The 21,286-nt window shown below is 40.0% G+C and overlaps 2 protein-coding genes across 2 annotated transcripts; both read left to right on the top strand.

Annotated features, from left to right (window-relative positions):
- The first annotated feature begins 353 nt into the window (after positions 1–353).
- Positions 354–12,713, top strand: aup1 (AUP1 lipid droplet regulating VLDL assembly factor). The gene is made up of 12 exons (XM_050042251.1): positions 354–679; positions 2,509–2,646; positions 3,189–3,339; positions 3,916–4,103; positions 4,947–5,019; positions 7,611–7,684; positions 8,104–8,170; positions 8,461–8,563; positions 10,039–10,176; positions 10,333–10,472; positions 10,733–10,821; positions 12,340–12,713. The coding sequence occupies exons 1-12, from the start codon at positions 639–641 to the stop codon at positions 12,383–12,385; spliced, it is 1,248 nt and encodes a 415-aa protein (XP_049898208.1). The 5' UTR covers positions 354–638; the 3' UTR covers positions 12,386–12,713.
- A 1,199-nt stretch (positions 12,714–13,912) lies between these two features.
- On the top strand, positions 13,913–18,348 carry fnta (farnesyltransferase, CAAX box, alpha). The gene is made up of 9 exons (XM_050043036.1): positions 13,913–14,113; positions 14,584–14,669; positions 14,873–14,987; positions 15,241–15,345; positions 15,615–15,741; positions 15,968–16,116; positions 16,413–16,475; positions 16,744–16,936; positions 17,739–18,348. The coding sequence occupies exons 1-9, from the start codon at positions 13,986–13,988 to the stop codon at positions 17,901–17,903; spliced, it is 1,131 nt and encodes a 376-aa protein (XP_049898993.1). The 5' UTR covers positions 13,913–13,985; the 3' UTR covers positions 17,904–18,348.
- Positions 18,349–21,286: the final 2,938 nt, after the last annotated feature.

The raw sequence follows: 21,286 nt of genomic DNA, 5'->3' as shown, positions 1-21,286 counted from the left end.
GTAGCATTTTAGATCGGCCTGTACCTCTAAAAATTATGGTGCAACCTATTTTGTGATTCCAGGTAATAACCAATAATAATCAAATACAACCACTAGAGGGAGACAAAATACCATAACTGCGAGAGAGTGGACTTTTATTTTGAAATTAATAGACACGACGAAGCTACAAATCTGAACTACGCTGACTTTGAAGGTCTGTAGTCGTGTTTATCTCACAGCTACGGATTACATGAAAGCATGCGAATAACGTACACGCTATGATGAGTATTTATTCGCGTTTTTAAATTTAGCTAAACCGTTGTGTCAGTTTACGTTTATGGACATGGCACTTTTATTCTGGAGGACTCTGGCCGGAAGTGTTGTTGTTGTGGCTGGTGGAGAAGCACACAGGCGCTAGCGCTGCTAGCACCGCGGGCTGAAACATCTTAGGCTAAGCTAACATTGTAAACTTGCTAAAATTGGCTGGCCGAAAACGTTTAACTCCAGCCTCTGTAGCTCACCGGGGGAACAACAATCTTAACTGCCACTTTACACCCCGTGCGACAAAATTGCTGTCGTGAACGTTATGACTAATTTATTTTTAGGGATCAGGTTGTACTCTTAGCATTAGCCTCCGAGCAAAGGTCCGACTGGCAGACATGGAGAATCGGGGGATTGAAGACATGTTTGACTTTCGTCGGTAAGTCAGCTAACGTTAACCTTAAGCTAACGCTAATTAGCCACATTTACACTAACGTTACGGTCTTATCCTGTGTGTTCATGAACTATAGTCATATTATGTTGGCGACATCCATTGTTTGCTAGCTAGCTAACTTACTGTATGCTTCTAGAGGGAACTCAAACCCTTTATAAACGCACAGCTAGCGAGCTAACTCAGCTGTGTGGCAGTGACATTTAAGTAAACATTGACGCTAACCTTTGTAATGCAACCTTGTGCAATGCTAATTTCAGGGTTTACATCGCGCTGTCACCAGCCTTAACGTCAAATGCGTCAACTAACGAACTCATTTGAACTTGAGAGTGTGAAATTACTCTGCTGCGGGTGAAGTTTCCTGAAAGACCTAACTTCTCTAAAGCAGACACAGTATGCTGACGTTACAGTTGCACCTCTATATGTGTGGAGCGCACAACTGCTATTTATGTCACGTCACATCTGACTTGTGGAAGTTGAGCTTTGACCACGTAACGTCACCTCAACATACATGACAGATCTTTAACATTAATGCAGGCGGGACATAAGGCCTGTAGGTGTAGATTATGGTGTCGGATATCAGGCCAGAATAGGGCTATCTTAATATTGGGCTTCCCAGATGTTCTGTAGCAGCTACCCGCCAAGACAGTCACACAGAGACACGTGTAATAACGACTGGAAAATGAAAGTTATGGGCTGTGGTTTAATGCAAAACTGAAAATTACATTAATGCACCAATGACGGAGACAGGTGTATAATAATTTCTCAGTAACATAGAATTAACATACAGAAAACATAACCCTCAGCAGTGTTTTGGGTTGTACTTAAGTATATATATTGTGGTATGTGTATTGTAGTGTGTGGTTTGTGGTTTATGTATTTTATTGTGCCTTCCATGTTTATAGTGTATTGAGGTTGTATGATATTTTAAACTGTATATTTTTAATATCATTGTAGATGATACATTTAAAAGCCAAATCGGGACAAGACTTGAAAATTAGCAATAGCTATAAACTCTCTGTGCAACACATCAGTTCCATACTCTGTATTGGAACTATGTTAAATTACATCATCCCTATCAAATAAAAAAATAAAATAAACAAATGAAACATATTCCTCAACAAAGAACTCTTAATAATAGTTTGCGTACTACTAGTAGTACTTTACCAGCAGGTGTAGGTGGTGATATATTTTTTAACTGCCGTGCAGTTTCCTAAGAGTTGAGGAGGATTAGGGCTGCAACTAACGATTATTATTTATTAAATCATTAATCTTTCTGTCAATGAAATGTCAGAAAAAAGTAAAACATGCCCTGTGTTATTTCCCCAGAGCCCAAGGTGACATCTTCAAATGTTTTATCTAACCAACAGTCCAAAGTCCAAAGCTATTCAGTTAATTATCATGTATGGCAAAGAAAAACATCAAATTATCTAATTTAAGAAGCATTAAACAAGCAAATGAATGAATATCCGCTTGTTAGTAGTTGCTAATTAATTTCTGTCTGTTGGTTAATCGACTAATACATAGTGGTAGGATGCAGGATTTTTGTAATTATGTGATATTACAGTGATATCTGCCAGTTAACCTTGGTGTGGGTTTATTTAGTAGTTCAGTACGACTTCATAAAATATTGTAATGAATGCAGTCTAAACATTTGTGTGTTTGCTTCCTATTATAGGTTGTTCATTGCGTTGTGTATCTGTCAGTGGAATTTATGTGGTCTGTGTAGATCTCACCAGCAATCATCTTTCTTTCTTTTCAAATACTGCAATTAAAATGTTGCTTGCAACTCTGATTTTTTTTCTTTCTTTGTTCAGGTTTCCCAAAGATGCATTTGTTCTCCTGCTGCTGCTTATTTACTTTCCGGTCGGCATCTGTTTGACGTTAATACGGATTTTTATCGGTGTTCACGTGTTCTTGGTCAGCTGTGCACTTCCAGAGAGTTTTGTTAGAAGGCAAGTATTTCTTTAAGTATCAATTTTTATAATAACACATTTTACTATCAGATGTCGTTATGGCAGCAGTTGTAGTAGTAATCGTGCGTGTGTCATTAATAATAATCTTATTCGGAGTAATATTATAGTGTGTAATAATGATGATTGAGGTACAATTAGTAGAGATATAAGGAAAAACAGTGACAGTTAATGCTAACACATGCTATTTTATGCATACTGTGTTTCCCATTAAAAATAATTGCCTCTCACGGCTATAATGACTGCATTAAACTCAGCCAACTTGTAAAACACCATTAAGGTAAGTGGCTGCTCAGTATATGTTATACGGTGTCTGCTACATGGTAACCTCTTGTAAATGAGACATGGCCCTCAGTGATGTCCATGTTTAATTAAAGGTGATGACTGGGATTGAATAACCTTAACATATAATTGGACAACACATGTAAATGTGAGAAACTGAGATTGTTGTTGAGAATGGCTTACTGCTTGTTAAGAAGACACTGCCCCTGATTGCATCCATCTTTATTTCTGTGTTCTCTTAGATTTATTGTCAGGGTTATGTGCTCAGTGCTGGGGATGCACGTGAGACAGAAAAACCCTCGCTCCAGAGACAAAAACACCAAGCTGTACATATGCAATCATGTGACAGAGTTCGACCACAACATAATCAATCTTCTGACCCCCTGCCATAATGTAAGTGTTCAACTTTTATACAGTATATTGTATGATTTAAACATTTTTGCCATCCGTAATTCGTAAGAATGCTACATGTTTCCTGTACCAGTGAGCACCTGTCAACACGGTCTGCGTATGCTGAAAACTACAGTGTTTAAGTCAAAGCTGTGTATATATATTACACTCTTGATAGTTAGAGATTAGTCCTGTAAAATTACTGTGCCAATTTCTTTGTGTTGACAACTGGTGCACTCACAAATGTTTTAGATTTCCTACATATCAACATTACAGCACTGTGAATGTTCTCCTAGAAAACCTAAAAGAATGAAAGTGCATCATGTTCTGTGTGTAAACTGCTGCAGATGACACGTGCAAGTGTGCAGGGGAGACTCTGTGTGTGTGTGTGTGTGTGTGTGTGTGTGTGTGTGTGTNGTGTGTGTGTGTGTGTGTGTGTGTGTGTGTGTGTGTGTGCACTGGTGCATGAAGCATATGAAGCAAAGTCTTACATGCCTTCTCTACCATCTTTGACTTGTTGTTTCACCAGTGAAAATGATGGGAATTTAATTTTAAAATCAGTTTCTTTCTGCTCATTAGCCCCAGTTTGAGGGCTCCACAGGCTTTGTGTGTTGGGCCAGAGGCTTCATGGAAATCCATTCAGCATCTGGCCAGGAAGCAATAGAAGAGTCTCTTCAGAGGTACTGCTCCACTGAAGGCACCCCACCTTTGCTCCTGTTTCCTGAGGAGGACACCACAAACGGCCGTGCTGGCCTGCTGAAATTCAGGTTAGTGCTAACAGTTTTGTCTCAGGATCTCCTCAGTGTTTGACTAATGTCACTAAGAGCAAGAGTTATTATTTGTGAGTGGGTATTGGTTGATGCAATGCGAGCAGAACATATGACTCACTGAGAAAATGTAACTTTTTTTCTTCAAATTCTTCTTTAGCTCTCTTGTTTCTAGTTTTTGATAGTCATTCATTTACCTACAATCATTAAACCACTACAGCACAGCAGTGACTGTTATGGATCTATCAGTATTTGCACATGGAGACAGTGTTTTGGCCTGATGCTCTTGATTTTGGTTGTAGAAAGTGATTTAATCAAGCCAGCCACAAATTATCATTCCTCTTCCATGGCACTTTGAGATAGAGATTAATTACTTTGGCGGTTGTTTCCCCTCGCTAATTTCCCTCTAGAGTTCTATGGGCAAATTAGTGTAAGGAAGTGAAAACAGCTGCAAAATGATTCATTTCTGTCGTTAATTTGAGTAGCTCAGAACCAAGTGTACTGTATCTTCAGCTGAAGTCTCCTGGAGATGCACTGAAATCCAATAAAACTGGAAGGAGCACTTCGCAACAGGATCAAGAATATTGCAATGCCTTTGTTTACAGAGATCTGAAATTCAGTTTATTATATTTTTTTATATTAGCCAACCACACACTAAAAAAGTTCTTAATCAGACCAAAATTCTTCTATGCCATGTACAAAACATGCCACCAGTTTACCATCTCATGATTCTCAGTGTTACTATATTCATGTTTTCAAATGAATTTGATGTGTTCAGAAATGTATTTCTTCAGTAAAAAAAAGTCCTATTTTGCTTATCCAACCTTATTTTTCCTCCCTCAGCTCCTGGCCTTTCTCTCTGACTGATTCCATTCAACCTGTGGCCTTACGGGTGACCAGACCATTGATTGCTTTGGTAATGTCATTTAAACTTTTATTTGAAGACAAAAAATAAAGTGCAGGGACAAGAAACAAAAAACATAATGGACACCTTTGGCAAAGTATTATTATTTTGTATTTAGAGCAGTCACCATTTGAATCTTTAATGCACAACAATTTCTCTGCCTCTATGATGAAATGCAGAATGTCAGCTTACAGAGAAAGGGAGGAAATCAAAAATGAAAATAGTAATAGTTTGAAGCTCCAAAGCTTGATTCAGAACATGGACATTCAAATTATAAATCAACATTCGAATGCTCTGTTTAAAGGTCCAGTGCATAGAAATTAGAGCATCTATTGACCGAAATGTAATATTATATTTATTACTAGGTTTTCATCGGTGTATAGTCACCAGAAACTAAAAATCACTTTGTTTGTGTTACCTTAGAATAAGCTGTTTATATTAACATACAGAATGGGTCCTCTTCCACGGAGTCCATCATATTGTGTGGTAGCCCAGAACGGACAAATCACTTGCTCCAGTTAGAACTGTTGGCGTTTTCTTGTCAGTCACCATAGTTGGCTAGCACTGAAGATTACCATAACCTGCATGACTGAGAATCACCAATCACCAGCATTTTCACAACTGGAAAATGTAAGAATCACTTTAGGTCTAGAGCCATGAAAAATTAAAACTAAAATGTTAAAAAAAAAAAAAAAAGTAGTTAGTAGAGCAACATAGAGTCACTGGAGAGGGGTTAAAGAGCCGCATGTGGCTCCAGAGCAGCAGGTTGCGCACCCTTACACTAAATCCTACATACTGGACCTTTAACTCAGTATTCCTGCACAGTTGCAGATAGGGTTGTTACGATACTAAAATTTAAAACTCGATATCGATACCCAGGAAAATATTCAATACTCGATACCATTTTCGATACAGCAGCAAAAAATTAAGAGGCATGTCATTTTTTAAAGATCAGAACAGTAACATCAATGATAACAACAAAAAATCCCCCCAAAATAAATAACAACCAGAAACAAGATCTGTCCATACAAATGTATTTATCTACAGCCCTGTTTATTTTCTGTGCTTCTGGTGAATTGGCACCATGTTTTCGTTGCTGATCAAATAGAGTTGGTAGTTTAGGCTCAGGATGCTCCTGTTTCTACCTCACTATGTGATCAGAGAACCAGGGGTTACGGGAGAAACCAAACGTTTTTTCAGCTTCGGTCTTTGACTTTGCAGTTAACATAACTCTTCAGACACACATAATTGTGTTGTCCTGTTAAACTAACATTGTCTATTAATGTTACAGACGGGCATGACTGATAAAGTTTTCTGCTTAGCTCCCACATTAACGTTAGAAGCTATATTTTAGTTTGATGCTGGCGACACCAGCTGCTCAGCTGCTACTGAGGGGAGGGGCTGTACCTGCCGTCTGCAGCTTGCTGTGTTCACTTCACTAAATATTTCCAAAGAGCGCTTTTTCCTTTATTATTTTTTACCAAAACTGGCTGCTCTGATCCTCCTGCAGCTGCGCTGGCCATATTACAGCAACAGAAATGTGTGCATGCATGCACAGCGATGACAACAAGCTGGGTTGCAGCGAGGGCTCTGTGCCTGCCAGACACTGCCTGCACAGCGCGTGTCCGTTGGACCCATCGCGCGCACCCGACAGGCGCTGAGGTGGCATGCACTGTTAGTATCGATACTTTTGTAAATTACTATTGTATCTGGATACAGCGTTTGAGTATCGATACTTGTCAGAGTATCGATACCTTTGACAACCCTAGTTGCAGATAAAGATTAGGCTGCACCATTCTTAGTGTTACACTATTTGTAGAATTAGAATCCAGTGGTGGCTGCATTGGATTGTCTCATACTCAAACATTTTGAATAACTTCAGAGCATTGTAAAGTCCAAAAGTTAAAATTTAGTGGAAAAAGATAGATGTAATAATTTCCCAAATTCACAACGTTTTCATCTAAAGAAATATTACACTTCAGCCCATAGTTGTTGTCATTTAGCTTTTAAAAACCAATATTTTCACTCAGGTCAAAAAACTGTTTGTTCTCCCACTTGCCGCACACAGAGTGACCTGTATTAACGGGACAGTCCAGCAACAATCCAGCAGCAACATACATTTTTTTATCAGACAAAGTTGATTTAATCTGATAAATCACTTAATTGAAATAAGGATTTTATCCCTGGATTTTTTTTATTCCTTCAAAAAAAAGCTTTGAACGCTAAAAAGATGACATTCAGTACAGCCGTACATATTACATACCATTCCCAGCTGTGGAAAGTCAATACCAAATGAATGGAATTTCTTGTAAGTAACAAGAAGCTGATTAGTACAGGCTGCTTAAATCTAATCCAGCCATTTTAGTACTGAGAATAATAGTGTGTTGTGTTGCTGTGTGCAGCAGTGGCTACAGTTTACATCCTTTACAACCAGTGAGGGTATTTTTAAATACTTGCAGGATTGTTGGGGTCACCAGGACACCTGTCACAGCTATTATTGTCCATATTCTCTGTGTGACTGCTTGTGCATAGCTGAATGTAGGACATGTTACACTACACTGTGATATGACAACATGACTTCATCGTACTTTGTCTGTCCACAGAGCACACCAGAGTCGAGCTGGCTGACGGAGCTCTTATGGACATTTTTTGCTCCATGTACAGTGTATCATGTAAGGTACTAAATAATTTGTATCATTATTACTATCAGCAATCGCTTCTTAAAGTGGAGTCCAGCTGTTCTGCAGCTGAGTGATCAATAATAACCCAACAGTTTTGTTCATTTTTCATGTAAACTGAGGTGGTTTTATGGAGATATGAGCTAAAGAAACTCGATCCACTACATATAAAGAAAAAAAAGCTGATGAAAACACTTGGCTGTGGTTCAACTCCCAACCCCAGGCTCAACCTCTCTTGCCAGTAATGTTGATGAATAAACACGAGTTTTAAATGATTTCTAAACTAAATTGCTTTCGTAAGTAATTATTTAATGCTGTTTCACATTTTGTTTTTAAATAGTCTCCTGTTGATTTTGAATATTTCTCTTGTCACAATTGTTGTCATGTGTTGCTTTTTTGTTTTTCATTTTCCTCCCAGTTGGCTCCCACCAGTGTCCCGACAAGATGGAGAGTCCATACAGGAGTTTGCCAACAAAGTCCAGGAGGTAAAACCAATGTTTGCCAGTTGATTTGAAGTTAGTCATGAAGGGCTTGATTTGTAACAGCAAAAACAACAAGTTATACACTAAAACATCTGAGACAGTTATCCAGTTTCCTAATCCCAGCACCAGCACTCTGGTCCCTCACTGGTTAACTACAAGGATCTTGCTATGGTTCCAGTATTATTAGATGTATGATCTCCCCTCTATTTTGTCTGACTAAGCGGCTCCTCTTTTTTGCCTTTGTGCTGCAGCCGTACACTTAACGTGCGTCTTATATCTGTCTTTAATTTCAGCTACTAGCCGGTGAACTTGGTTTGGTCTCCACCAAGATCACTAAAGCTGATAAAGCAGAACACATCAAACGGAAAAGACACACTGTGCCACAAACATCTACAGGTAAGTCAGTCACGTAAACACGAAATATACCAGGGGCCGTATTCACAAAGCTTCCTAGTACCAAGACCTGCTTCTAGTGACGGAGTTCTAAGAAAATTCTTAGAATTGTTACGTTTTCTAAAAAATTCTCCGTACGATTAAAGCTGGATCCTGGTAAAGTTTAAAGGTAGTTACAAGCATTTCAGCCCTGTGGTGAAAAACTGTTAGGAGCAGGGAGGAAGACTTTTAAGAAGCTTAAGAGTTTTTTTTAAGCAGAGGAGAAAATGGTGGAAAGACAAAGAGGTAGGAGAAATAATGATGAAAGTGAGTTAATGAAATGCTACAAATGAGATTGTGCAGGGATAATGGTTGGGGTCGATCTAATTAAAGATGAGCTCACATCTCCCACCCAACGCAATATCAATACAGCACCAGAAATGAAAGTGATCACAGAACTAAGATATTTGGCAACTGGAAAAATGCAGCAGTGATTACTTGGGTCTGTCTCATCCTGCTGTCAGCAGAGTGATCACACAAACAAATAAGGCGCTTTCAGTCTCATACTGTGACGCAGTTCATTTAATTTCCACTGGGTGTCTACGCCTTGCAGGCTCACAAAAGGGCATGTCTGTGACAACCAGTCTCATCTTTTACCGCCCTGACACACCAAGTCAACAGTCGCCTATTAGTCAGTGTCGGGCTGTCAGTGAGCGTCTGTTGCCTGTGTCTTTGCCACGTGTCCCGCACCATTGGCGCTGGTCGGCCATTCGTGGGCTTTTTTCCCCAGACAGTTCAGCATGTTAAATAGGGGTAGGAGATGGCAGAGCCCACCTGAGAACTAATCACTCTGATTGGCAGTTCAGCTCAGTACATGAGAAGAGAAATGGAAGTGAGGAAAACAAAGAGCTAAAATCAAAAGGGCATGAGATCTTTTGTTGCCATTGAGCTTTTTTAGCAGTAAGGGTTTGTAATATTTGTCTTATTTTTTGCTAGTGCACAGTAAATATCCGTAGTTCTTTCAACATCGGTTTGGGGCCAACTAGCATCTTGAATCCATCCTGTTCGTCTTCTGTTTTTTAATCACAAACACAGACTTGTCACCTTCCGCTGCCATGAAAAGTTATTTCCTCTCATGCAGACGCAGAACATACGTGCTAGTTGGCTGTAGCCGTAGATGTGCTCATGAGCAACTTTTAGGCCGAGACACAGGGGAGTATGACGTGTGCAAACAGTTGGCCTTCGTTGCCACCACTTCTTAGGTGTCAGTTTGGTGTGTCAGGGCTCAGAAATAAAGTTTCAAATCCAGCAACGTGATCGACCACACATGCTCACTTCCCTGCTCAGGGTTGCTCTGAGATAGAAATTTTTAGGCTAAGTTAGGAGCGCCCTAAGAGTGATCTCAGAATGTTTGTGAGTACGGCTCCTGATTTTCTACACGCAAGAATCCAGCTGGTTGTGTTTGGAGGGGATGTTGCTGATTTTCTTCCTTACCCTAGGTGTCAGACCTGCCTCTATTGGCCTTGGATTCATGGTCCAGAGTTTGGGCTCAGATGAACATAGGATTGCTAAGATGGCCCAACAGGTGAAGGATGTGCTGCCTCATGTCCCACTGAATGTCATCACAAAGGACTTAGGTAGGGCCCGATTTCAGTGGACCCCATATCCCTGCCAACCCCATTGAAATGTGCTGTCACATTGCTCACTCTGCTCCACCCATTCTTCCAATTTCTAACACATCCTTCAGGGTTTAAATTGCTCTGCACTTACAGTTGTCTTTTGATTGTGAACAGCTAAAACCAATTGTGTTGACACCACCATAACAAATCTGCTGGAGAACAAGGACGAAGGGCCGATGGAAGCAACTGGGACGTCGACATTTGGGTCCTCTAGGAACAGCTCCTACTCCTCTTGTTCTGCTCCCACCATAAAGGTTCGGTGATTCAACATGCTGTTTTGTATGGAATCTCTAATTGGGGAATTAATCATTTAGGATCCATTTTAATCCAACAAGTTCATATTTCTTAGGATTCCCTGAGGAATTATGAGTTGCATAGAAATAATTAAATATTGGGCATTTTAGTTCAGCTACTTTATCATGTGTCACATTGATAGATAGCATTTGTTTTCAAATGTTATCTAACAGGCTTGTTATTTACTAAATTAGTAATTCCATTTTCTTTTCATCCACAGCCTGCTGCCAAATCTTTTGGGAGATCACCAGCTGACAGACATTTGTCTCTCCAAGAGAGAAAAGAAGCGCTGTATAATTTTGCAAGAAGGTGAGATTTCTTAACCATCAGCAGTTATTATAACAACATATAAGAGATTATTGTATTGTTAACAGGAGGAGCAGAACTTGTCTTAATATTACAGCACAACTAGCAGAAAAGTCAGCCATACATGGTGGAATAAAATCTCCCATTAGTCTCTCAACCATTGTTTTAATCAGATATCTGTGGACCCGTTGAATGTACCTCCTGTCTGTTCACTTCATGTTAATAAGGCACCTCAGAGAAAAGCCAAAGCTGCTTCATTATGCACAACATCTTGCAGTTTTGCAATATTCATTTGGTCTGAGATTTACTTTGAATTCAGTCCTAGGGTCATGTCTGTCATTCAGTACTCAGGTCTTATGTAAAAATACACCTGTCTCCACTAATTTGGACCCCACAGATTTGTTCTGAAATCCAGACTGTCTGGAAAAAGCCATGAAAAGAAAAGTGGACCGTCTGACATGGGATCTCATAACGCTCTTGTCTATTTGGAAGAAAGCATAGTCAACCAGTAGCAAAACAACTTCTGTGACAATGTTGTTGTTGTTGCTCCCAAGTGGCCAAAAGATGTTTGTAGGTTAAACTACTGCTCTGAAAAATTATTATGTACATGGAAAGACATACTCCCAGTGGGCCTCAGTGTAATGCTTCATTGATAGTTGCAGTGTTCATGTTCAAATATTGAACAAACTATTACTCCGGGACCCAAGTAATTTAGATGTACTGTACACCAAACAGCCACAACATTAAAACCAGTGACAGACCACTTTGCAGCTCACGGAACTCAAATGGTCTGCTCCTGACGGCCTGGGGCTAGACACCACAGGACTACCCCAAAAGGTCCTGAGTCTATGCCTCGACAGGTCAGTCAAGTCCGATCCAAAGAGGTGCCACCTTGGATCAGACTTGACTCTGGGGTTTCCACGTCCCATGGATGCTCGGTGGGATTGGGATCTGGGGAATTTGGAAGCCAGATTGACGCCTTGAGCTCTTTGTCATGTTCCTTGGGCCAAATCTGAGCAGTTTTTGCAGTGTGTTATGGCACATTGTCATGGTTGGGGGGGGCACTGCCACTGAGATGTGCCGTTGCCATAAAGGGGGGCACTTGAGCTGTGATAGTGTTTTGGTGGATGGAGCACGTCAAGTGGCATTCACATGAATGCCAGGACCCTAGGTTTCCTTGTATAACATTGTAACAAGATGGTAGATGTTATTCACTTCACTCGTCAGTGGTTTTAATGTTGTGGCTGATCCGTAGGGGTGAAACCCCCATTTAAGATGTGACAGATTAGTTTTACGAGAGACTTTGGCCATAAGGCACTAGAGTCATTTTAATTTAGTCCAGAGAGGCAGTGTCAGGACCACGTTCATTGAAGCAGGTAGAAAAATGATACATGCACTGTCTGTAGTGAAGTGTATGTGTCGCATTAACCGTCTTTATCAGGTGTGTGATTTATTCTCGACAGGTGAAACTAACTCTCATGAAGTAAACACTGACAGTTCTATCTGCTTTCCCTTCTCTAGACGCTACATCGAAAAACACGGACTGGATCGAGAAGACAGTCACTGAACAAACTTTGGGTCAAGCCATCATTGAAAACATGTCAGAGAGAAGCATATTCAACTTGCATAGCTGTCTAATTTGAATGGTGATTTTATATTCCGTCAACAAGGTTCTGTTGCAAAAACAGATGTTAATTGCAAATACTGGAGACGAGTATTCAGAACATGTATAGGTTGATGGAATGGTGATTATGCATGTGTTTAATTCTTCATTCTGGCTGATACATAATTTTGATAACAATTTGTATTACGATCCACTGACTGTGAATCATCTATTTATTTTTATAATGTCCAGAGTCGTCGATGAAAATAAAGTTCAGCTTGACCTTAAGAAATTTGTCTCTGATGGTGTTTCGATTCAGTGTTGATTCAAATGTCTACATGTTGGCTTGGAGAAGAAAATTATTAAGTTTGAAAGGGAATTACGCATATACAGAAGTGTGATGCATTTCTGAATGAACAAGATAATTCTGTATTTAAATTTTTATTTCATTGAGTCTTTTTTTTTTTCATAAAACTTTTTTCTTTTTTTTTTAGATAATCTATTAAAAATTAGCAGGTTTTTTCAGTGAAAACTTTCCATTATTCTTAGTTTATTTGGGTTAATTAAAAAAACCTGCAGATTATACTTTCTTAACACAATAGATTTACATACATATAATCCATATTTTAAATATTTAATTTATTCCTTCAAGGACAACTGTCATATTTCTATGTATTTTCCAAAGCACCTCTGCATTTCTCTCAAATCCAAGACAATCAAATCTTGCCATAAGAGGGAGCTAGAAGGTAAGACTCAAAACTGCATCCTAGAATGGATGTAAGCGCTGTCACAAATTTTATGTTGGCTCATATGGAAATATCTTGAGGCATGACTTTATAGACATAAACACAAACAGTACATGACAAATTAGTATGAAGTTCTTATTTATTTTAGTCTTTACCAGCTGTCACATGGCACTGCCACAGCTTTCTAACAGGACCAGTAGGTCTGCATATCTACACCACCCGTTCACACTGCATTAAAATATCACATTCAATAAATACATCTGTTCTGGCCTGTTTGATCAGGATATGACCAATCTGACATTCAGTGTGCACTGCACATCATTTGTCTCATAGTGAATGAAACAGTGTTGCTCACCACTCTCTAGTCTTGAACAGTTTGTTTAATTGTTATTGTTAGTAACCGTTCCCATGACTACACCTCTCCTAAAGAGGACAAGAGATATTCCAGTCAAGACTATTTTGTTCAATTGTTGTGGGACCACTGAGCATCAGTAGCACCAGCTCAGATTTACCAGCAGTGGAAAGGGGTGTTGTCTGTGCCTTGAACGTCTCATCTCGGCAGCCCGTGTATCAGAGAAAATGTCAGCGGTTACGGGACTGCGAATTCCTGAACATTTCCACAGACGTCAGTCAGCCTGTTTGTTTTACACCTACCGTCGCTGTGGTTCCGCAACTCCACTCTATTTTATCAAACGGCTGTTTTTGGTTAGACATTAATATTTCCCGCAGCTCCTAAAAGCAGTTTACTCTACACCGGATATGACGTTGTCTTCCTTCCTCGCGGACTACAGAGGGGATTAGCAGCCACAAAGTTAGCCATGTCAGGTGTCGAAGAAATTCAAAATGATTCTGTAGAAATTCAGGACGACAAAGAGTTTGACGTAGAGGCTGAGGACCACCTCGAGGATGATTATTTTATTGACCCGACTCGATATATATTTTACAGGTAGTGTTTGGTTAGAATTTTGCATAAATGTTTGGGTGGCTAACAGTTAGCTTGATAGCTGCTCTAACGGTTAACACTTGTTCCATTAGCTTTAGTTTGTCATAACATGGTAATGTTTGATAACTTTATCTGTTGTGTTGGTGAGTATTGTAAATAAATGCCATGACAACGGTTACAGCACTGCAACTGGATTCAACAGCTAACCTGCCTAGTTATTGGATTAGTGTTATGCTAATTGACTGGGTATTTCTGTGAGTTCACCACACCCCTGCCGAGGAGGGGAATTTAGGAAACTTAACGATAGAAATGTGTATATCTTAGTTATTTAATTATGACTTTATGGCATTATTGAATTTGTTTTACAATGTAGTCAGTACAGTAAGAAGTGCTAGCAACTTAAGCTACCTTAAGGCAGATTTTTTTTTTAGGTTAGCAGCCAGGAATCCCACCCCCGTGTTTTTGTGTTTCAGAGACAGAAAGGAGTGGGCTGACCTGGAGCCTGTTCCTCAGGATGATGGGCCAAATCCTGTTGTAAAGATCGCCTACTCAGAAAAGTGTAAGGTTTTTGGTTTTGCTTAAGAAATGCAAGAAACGTAGAGGATGCAGATGCCTGAGCCACAGCTTGTAATAACTTAATTATTATAATAACTATAACTTCACCATATACCCCAGACATAAGACCAAAAGACTACTCAGTAGTAGTTAAAGTCAAACCTGTGTTGATGTTTATAACCACTGCATATATCTGTCTCCCAACAGTCTCAGATGTGTATGACTATTTCCGTGCACTCCTGAAGAATGATGAAAAAAGTGACCGCGCTTTCGCCTTGACAGCAGACGCCATTGAGCTAAATGCAGCCAATTACACAGTTTGGTGAGCAGAGTGCATGTTTGAAATATGGAAAATGAATGTCAACTAGTTAGTGTTCAATTTTACATCATGGGGAACTAAAAAAGAGAGGTTATTTTTTTGTTTAAAATCATGGTTTGTAGAATTGTCCTTGATGTCACACTCTCACCACTTGTCAAGCAGTCTTATAAATTACACATTTTTTACTGTCTGTATCAGAATGTAGTAGGAGCAGTGTGTCTGTTGATTGACAGCTCTTGGGTTTGGGTATGTGCAGGCACTACAGGCGAGTATTGCTGCAAGCCCTGTCAAAGGACCTGAGGGAGGAGATGAGGTACATAACTGCCATCATCGAGGAGCAACCCAAAAACTATCAAGTCTGGTGAGTGCTGGGAAATTCATTCCAGGTCACGTGTTTATGTAGGCCTAGCAGTTGTTAAATAATGTGACATTACTTAAGAGAGTATACATGAACAGGTACCTGAGTGTTTGTTTGAAAAGCGCTGTATATGGCAATTTCTATATTTCGTTAACCTTTCGTAAATATAGATGGTTTTCTCAGTAAGAGAGGTGAAACAAGGTTTTTCTACAATGATTCATTACATTGAAAACATTTAAAAATAAGACCAGTTCTCTGAATTCCTCTTCCAGGCATCACAGACGTATGGTGGTAGAGTGGTTGAATGACCCCTCAGAGGAACTGGAGTTTATTGCGGACATTCTCAGCCAAGATGCAAAGAATTACCACGCCTGGCAGCACAGACAGTGGGTCATCCAGGTAGGTGTTGGAGCTCTTAGCAGAGTTTGGCTTCAAAAATGAGGCTCCAGATCCAGTTTTCAGCCCACAGTGAGCAACTCTGCCAGAATGAATCGCTTATTCATTTAGTTGTTTGTTGATGTGCTGTTTGAGTGTTTTTGCTCATGCATTGCAGGGCCAACACTAAAAGTACTACATGATTACATAAATGAGAATGATTCCAACATTTGTCTTATTTACTTTGCAGGAGTACAAATTGTGGGACAATGAGTTGGAGTTTGTGGAGAATCTGCTGGAAGAAGATGTGAGGAATAACTCTGCGTGGAACCAGAGGCATTTTGTAATTTCTCACACTACAGGCTTCTCTGATCCAGCCATAGTGGAAAGAGAGATTCAGTGAGTACTCTTGCTAAACGTCTGGACGATTTGGAGTTAAAAGTTAATTTGCACCTTAAGTTGGATCAAGGATCTCTGTCTTTACATTCAAAGATATATTGTAAATGTTTTTCTGTTAAGACAATACAATTCCCCAAAAGTCAAATACAGCATTTAAGAGGTGTTCAGCATAATTATCTGTATTAACTTGCTGGAATAAAGACTAATAAAAGTTCCTTGTTGTAACCATGGAATTGTTGCTGCCTCAGCTGTCTTTTGCTGCATGCATTTGACTAATTTTCCTCTCCTTGTGTAAGGTACTGTCTCAACCAGATCAAGAAGGCTCCCCACAATGAAAGCGCATGGAACTATTTGAAAGGGTAAGATGTAACATATGAGCTAAGTCTAAGTATATCTAAACCCCTGGAAATCTGCAAGGATGTTTGTATTTTTGTGTATTTGTTCACTTTATTCAGTCTGACTGAAAGAGACTTCCTCAGGTGAAATCGCTGATATTTCGCTGTGCCATCCCCATTCAGACATTCACAATATATGATTTACAGCAGGAGAGAAACCAAGTTGAGACTCGGTTATTAAAAATTGAAAAGCTCACTGACAGTATCCCCCTTCTTTTTTTTTTTTCCCAAGGATGCTGCAAGACCGAGGTCTGTCGTCTGCACCGGGCCTGCTGGAGAGGGTCCTTGAGCTGAAGGAGACTCATTGTTCCTCTTACCTTCTAGCATTTCTATTTGATTGCTACGAGGACGCCTTGGAGAGCAGCAGCCAAAACGAAAATGCGGCGGAAGAGGAACGAATGGAAACTTTAAGAAAGGCTCTAGAAGTGAGTGTTTTGTTAAAGGAAAAGCCCTAATTGCATGGCACTAGCATTACCTAGGGACCTCCAGTAATTTGAATTAATTGCAGAGGTTGTCTGTCATCTTAATCCTGTGTGAATCTGCCATGTCGGTAATTTGTCAAGTAAAACTAAGTTCTGTGCAAAACAGCATCTGGGTAATAAGGGGTCGTTTTCAGATTTTTTTGTTTTCTCTTCACCTCTTTTTTTTGCCTCTTTCCTGGTGGAGGATTATGGAGGTTGAGTTGGCAGTTATAAATGAAAGAAGACAGCATTTTGAGTGCTGGAGGCTCCTCTCACTTTTCTCGCTACACAGCATGGTGACCCATTCACAAAAAGAGTCAGCTTGAATCCATCAGAAGAGCGAAACCTCGAAAGTGACAATGTGTGGCAGAATCAGTTCTGTTTGTTGAACCGACATTTAAAAAGACAAAAATGGAGGTTAACACCGTACATTACGAGCAGTGGTGCTGTGTTCTGTTTGTGTTGTGTAAAGTGGAATCACAAATGACTGTGCCATCATATCCAGGGGATAATGTCAGTAAATTTCAGTAAAATACAGACCTCACTTATCCTGTGCATATGTGATGACATGAAGTCCCCTGGTAATACCTCTAAGAGGGCTGTGAAATAGCTGCAGCTTTTTGATTATGACTGAATATCAAATACATATTTAATCTTTGTCGATTGCCGCTAAATCTGAAGAAATCAGGATTATTTTGTTTTAGAAATAAACTGAATATTGCTCTGTTGTTTTCTGACTTCTTGTCTTTGTTTTCCCCCTTTGAAGATTTGTGAACTTCTGGCACATGAGAAGGACACAGTCCGCAAGGAGTACTGGCTGTTTTTGGGACGATCTTTAAAGAACAAATTTGGAAGCAGTGCCCCTAATGAGCCTCCGACAGATGATCCCGAACCATCAGTCCCAGCGTCCGGGCAGCAGGAGACAAGCTAGACCAGTACATCTGTATTTTTTTTGTCTTTTGAACATTTAAATCTGACAGCAGTCCCCATTTACTGATAAACCCCTGTTACTATGTTTTCATGCACACTTGATTCTGTAATGATTTTCAGAGGTAGCTGGTTCACATCTGTTAATATCTGATTAGAGAAAAAAAATCCACACTAGCAACAGCTTTCTGACATGTTTATTGTATTTCTTTGTGTTGTTTTTTAAAGTAATTTATGTTAGTTTTGTGATAATTCTTACATTTTCCAGATAACAGGATATTTTCGAACGGACACTCATCTCCAAATAAGACTGGGCGGAGCTTAGTATGCATGTAAACGCACTCTTCATATAACACCTGCAGGACTTCTTGGTTGTTTGGTCAGTCAGAGAATACATGTAATTCTGTTTTACATCATGAAGCATAAAAATAAAACTGTTTGTAGTAACACTGAGTGTGTTGTGTAAAACTATTCATCTCTGACACTAAAACAGATGAGAGATAATGCAGTGTTATGCTGCTGCATTCTGATCAATGAGTCACACGACATCACAGCTTTCCCCTTTTCCTGAATCTATATTCGTTGCTCTAAATGAGCAACTTTCTTGGTATGGGGCGGGATTTGTTCCGTTTGGTCCTCTGAGCTGTGCTGCCAGGAGAAAAAACTGAACTCACCAGCGAGCCTGTGCGCATACAGCACATGTATTGACACTCGCAGCCTCATGTCCTGGACTCCCTCGGAGCTAGGAAATGGATTTACTCCACTAGATGCAGCTGTTTCTACTTCTGCTGACACTACAACACAATCCATCCCTCCAGTTTCTAACCAAGCAGTTAGTTTGCCAGCAGTGTGTAATTACAGCTTCTCTAAATACTTGATGTTTGAGAGGACTGCTTGCTTTTCTCTGCTTTTCCTCCTCAGTGTGGAGGACACTGACTGGCACCATCACGTCATCAGCAGTTATGACATGACTGAGCATAAGGGCCGCATGACAGTGTGATACAACAGTGCCAGTGATGGGATTCATTTAATATACTGGCCAACACAAAAAATCCCCCCCCTTGTTTAAAGGGACAGTTCACCCCAAAGTAAAAAACAGTATCTGTCCTCTTACATGTAGTGGGATTGTTTTGGTGTGAGTTGCTGAGTGTTGGAGATATCTGCTGTAGAGATGTCTGTCGTCTCTCCAATGTAATGGAACTAGGTGGCACTTGGCTTGTGGTGCTCAAAGTGTCGAAAAAATACCTTTGGAAAAACTCAACAGCAATGTCTCTCTCCAGAAATCAAATAGTAGGAACTATTTTCTTTCCACCAAACTACATCCATCACCTCACAGCAGGAAGCGTGCATCTACTCATGAACGAGAGTATCGTGCTTGTGACGGTGCGAGATGTAAACATTAATGGCATCCTCCTCGGCTGAGCTGTAACATTTGCTAGCTCTGTGGTGCTAGGTGAGCTAGCAGTAGATGCACTCTTCCTTCTATGCAGTAATATGGTTGGTGGGTGTAGTTTGGTAGAGAGAAAATAGTTCCTACATGAAACTGCTTACAACAAGGTCTGTGGATTATCTTGAGTAACCAGGTCATGAATTCTGGAAAGAGACATTGCTGTTGAGTTTTTCAAATGTATTTGTTTGTTTGTTTGTTGGTGCTTGAGCACCACAAGCTGAGTGCCATCTTGCTCCATTACATTAGAGAGAAGGCAGACATCTTTACAGCCGATGTCTCAAACACTCTGCAACTCACACTAAAAAGTTTTAGATTGATAAATAGTGCTGCAGGTAATAGGAAAAATGTATGTATCTTTGATTTTGGGGTGAACTGTCCCTTTAACTGAAATGCTGCAGTTTTGTAAATGAGTGTGAAGCAGCTACATAGCTAAAATAACAAATCAGGCCACACACACACACATACATACACACACACACACACACACACACACACACACACACACACACACAGTATCCAGGCTGCCAGCTGAATATGAATGTTGGCTACACTGTTTCAACTTATTAAACAAAACAGATCAGGTACCTGCTGCATCACTTCAAGCAATGTTTGGAGGACAGGTCTCCCTGGTGGGTAAACCTAGACCGAAAAACAAAAAGGGTCCCAGACAGTGTGTAATTAAAATACTAATTAAACCCAGAACAAGTCCAAACAAACCACCCAGGTTCCCTCGCAATCTGCAGGCTATGGGAGTTATTAAATTACAGGTGAAGAAGAGCAACTGCTGCCAATAATCTGTCCGTTCTGGTGTCCGTATGTGATGTCCATGACAGCAGTTATCATTTAAAGACTTGTGCACAGACTCACGGTGGATTAACAGGAGAGCAGTGTATCGGTGTAAAGTCCTGGATCAGATCCAGCCCGGTTCTGAGACATCTGTTTCTTCTAAATGGTGGAAAAGGCAGCTAATCCTGTGTGGGACTCTGCAGCCTCTCCGTTTACCATAGACTCAGCCACATGTTTTATTTGTAACACTGGGACACAGGAGCATTGATACCAGAAGCACACTGCACATGGTTGATTTTCGAGGGGGAACATATTTGCATAAATACTGTATTTTCAGATTTCAATACAAAATAAGAGACAGTAGAATCTGAGATGAAGGGAACTGCAAATTTGGCATGAGAGAATTTAATGCCCTAATCATCATCTCTGGCAATTTAAACATCGAAGAGATTAATATCCTGTGTAAAGGTTGTTACCAAGACATTCACACCTGACCTGGAGCAAAAAATTTAATTTTACATACAGCGAATTTAAATGGGAAAGACTTACAAAACAGTGTCACTACACTCCACACATAAATACACACAGCCAAGCTAAGGTGACTCAACCCATATTAGAAAGCATTCAAAATCGCCTCTTTTCAGCCTCTATTTAACTCAGCCAAAAGCCCCACGAGGAAAACATAACACAAAAAGTGTCACATTCAATTAAATTAAAGGCTCACTTAATTAAAAACTGAGTATTTGGGGGAAACAGTGTTTAGCTTTTCTAGTAGTTTGGCTCTTGTTTGCTTAAAATACTCAAAGAAATGGCAAACCACATGTGTTCAAAGGCTGATGCTATTATTTTTCTTAATATCAACACAACCACTGAAAAGCCAACATCAAAATAGTTCCACTCACGAGCACTGTGTGTGCCTGATTAAAGTCTGATACATCCTGTTCCTCTGCCCCATACAGCTCTATTGTTGTCTGTTAAAAACACATCAGCGAGTCACACTGTCACTGGCTGACATGTTCCTTCATTACAATGAACACGGGCACTGTAGTTCATTTTGAGTTGATCCCACACACACTGTTAAGGTGCCTCACTAGTGCACAAAATGTGTATCAACGTGTAGCTGAAAATACTCCCCAGCTAATGCACTTTTG

This window comes from Epinephelus moara, chromosome 4, assembly GCF_006386435.1.
Source record: "Epinephelus moara isolate mb chromosome 4, YSFRI_EMoa_1.0, whole genome shotgun sequence".
Lineage (NCBI taxonomy): Eukaryota > Metazoa > Chordata > Actinopteri > Perciformes > Serranidae > Epinephelus > Epinephelus moara.
The sequence above is the reverse complement of the archived record's forward strand: the minus strand, read 5'-3'. Positions and strand labels throughout refer to the sequence as shown.

What these genes read in the sequence shown, in the direction of transcription:
- aup1 (XM_050042251.1), top strand. Translation starts at nt 639, where the DNA reads ATGGAGAATCGGGGGATTGAAGACATGTTTGACTTTCGTCG. An exon ending in GCTGGCCTGCTGAAATTCAG is followed by an intron (nt 4,104 to 4,946) that starts GTTAGTGCTAAC and finishes TTCCTCCCTCAG; the next exon opens with CTCCTGGCCTTTCTCTCTGA. An exon ending in GTTCTGCTCCCACCATAAAG is followed by an intron (nt 10,473 to 10,732) that starts GTTCGGTGATTC and finishes TTTCATCCACAG; the next exon opens with CCTGCTGCCAAATCTTTTGG.
- fnta (XM_050043036.1), top strand. Translation starts at nt 13,986, where the DNA reads ATGTCAGGTGTCGAAGAAATTCAAAATGATTCTGTAGAAATTCAGGAC. An exon ending in GCAGCCAATTACACAGTTTG is followed by an intron (nt 14,988 to 15,240) that starts GTGAGCAGAGTG and finishes GGGTATGTGCAG; the next exon opens with GCACTACAGGCGAGTATTGC. An exon ending in ATAGTGGAAAGAGAGATTCA is followed by an intron (nt 16,117 to 16,412) that starts GTGAGTACTCTT and finishes TCCTTGTGTAAG; the next exon opens with GTACTGTCTCAACCAGATCA.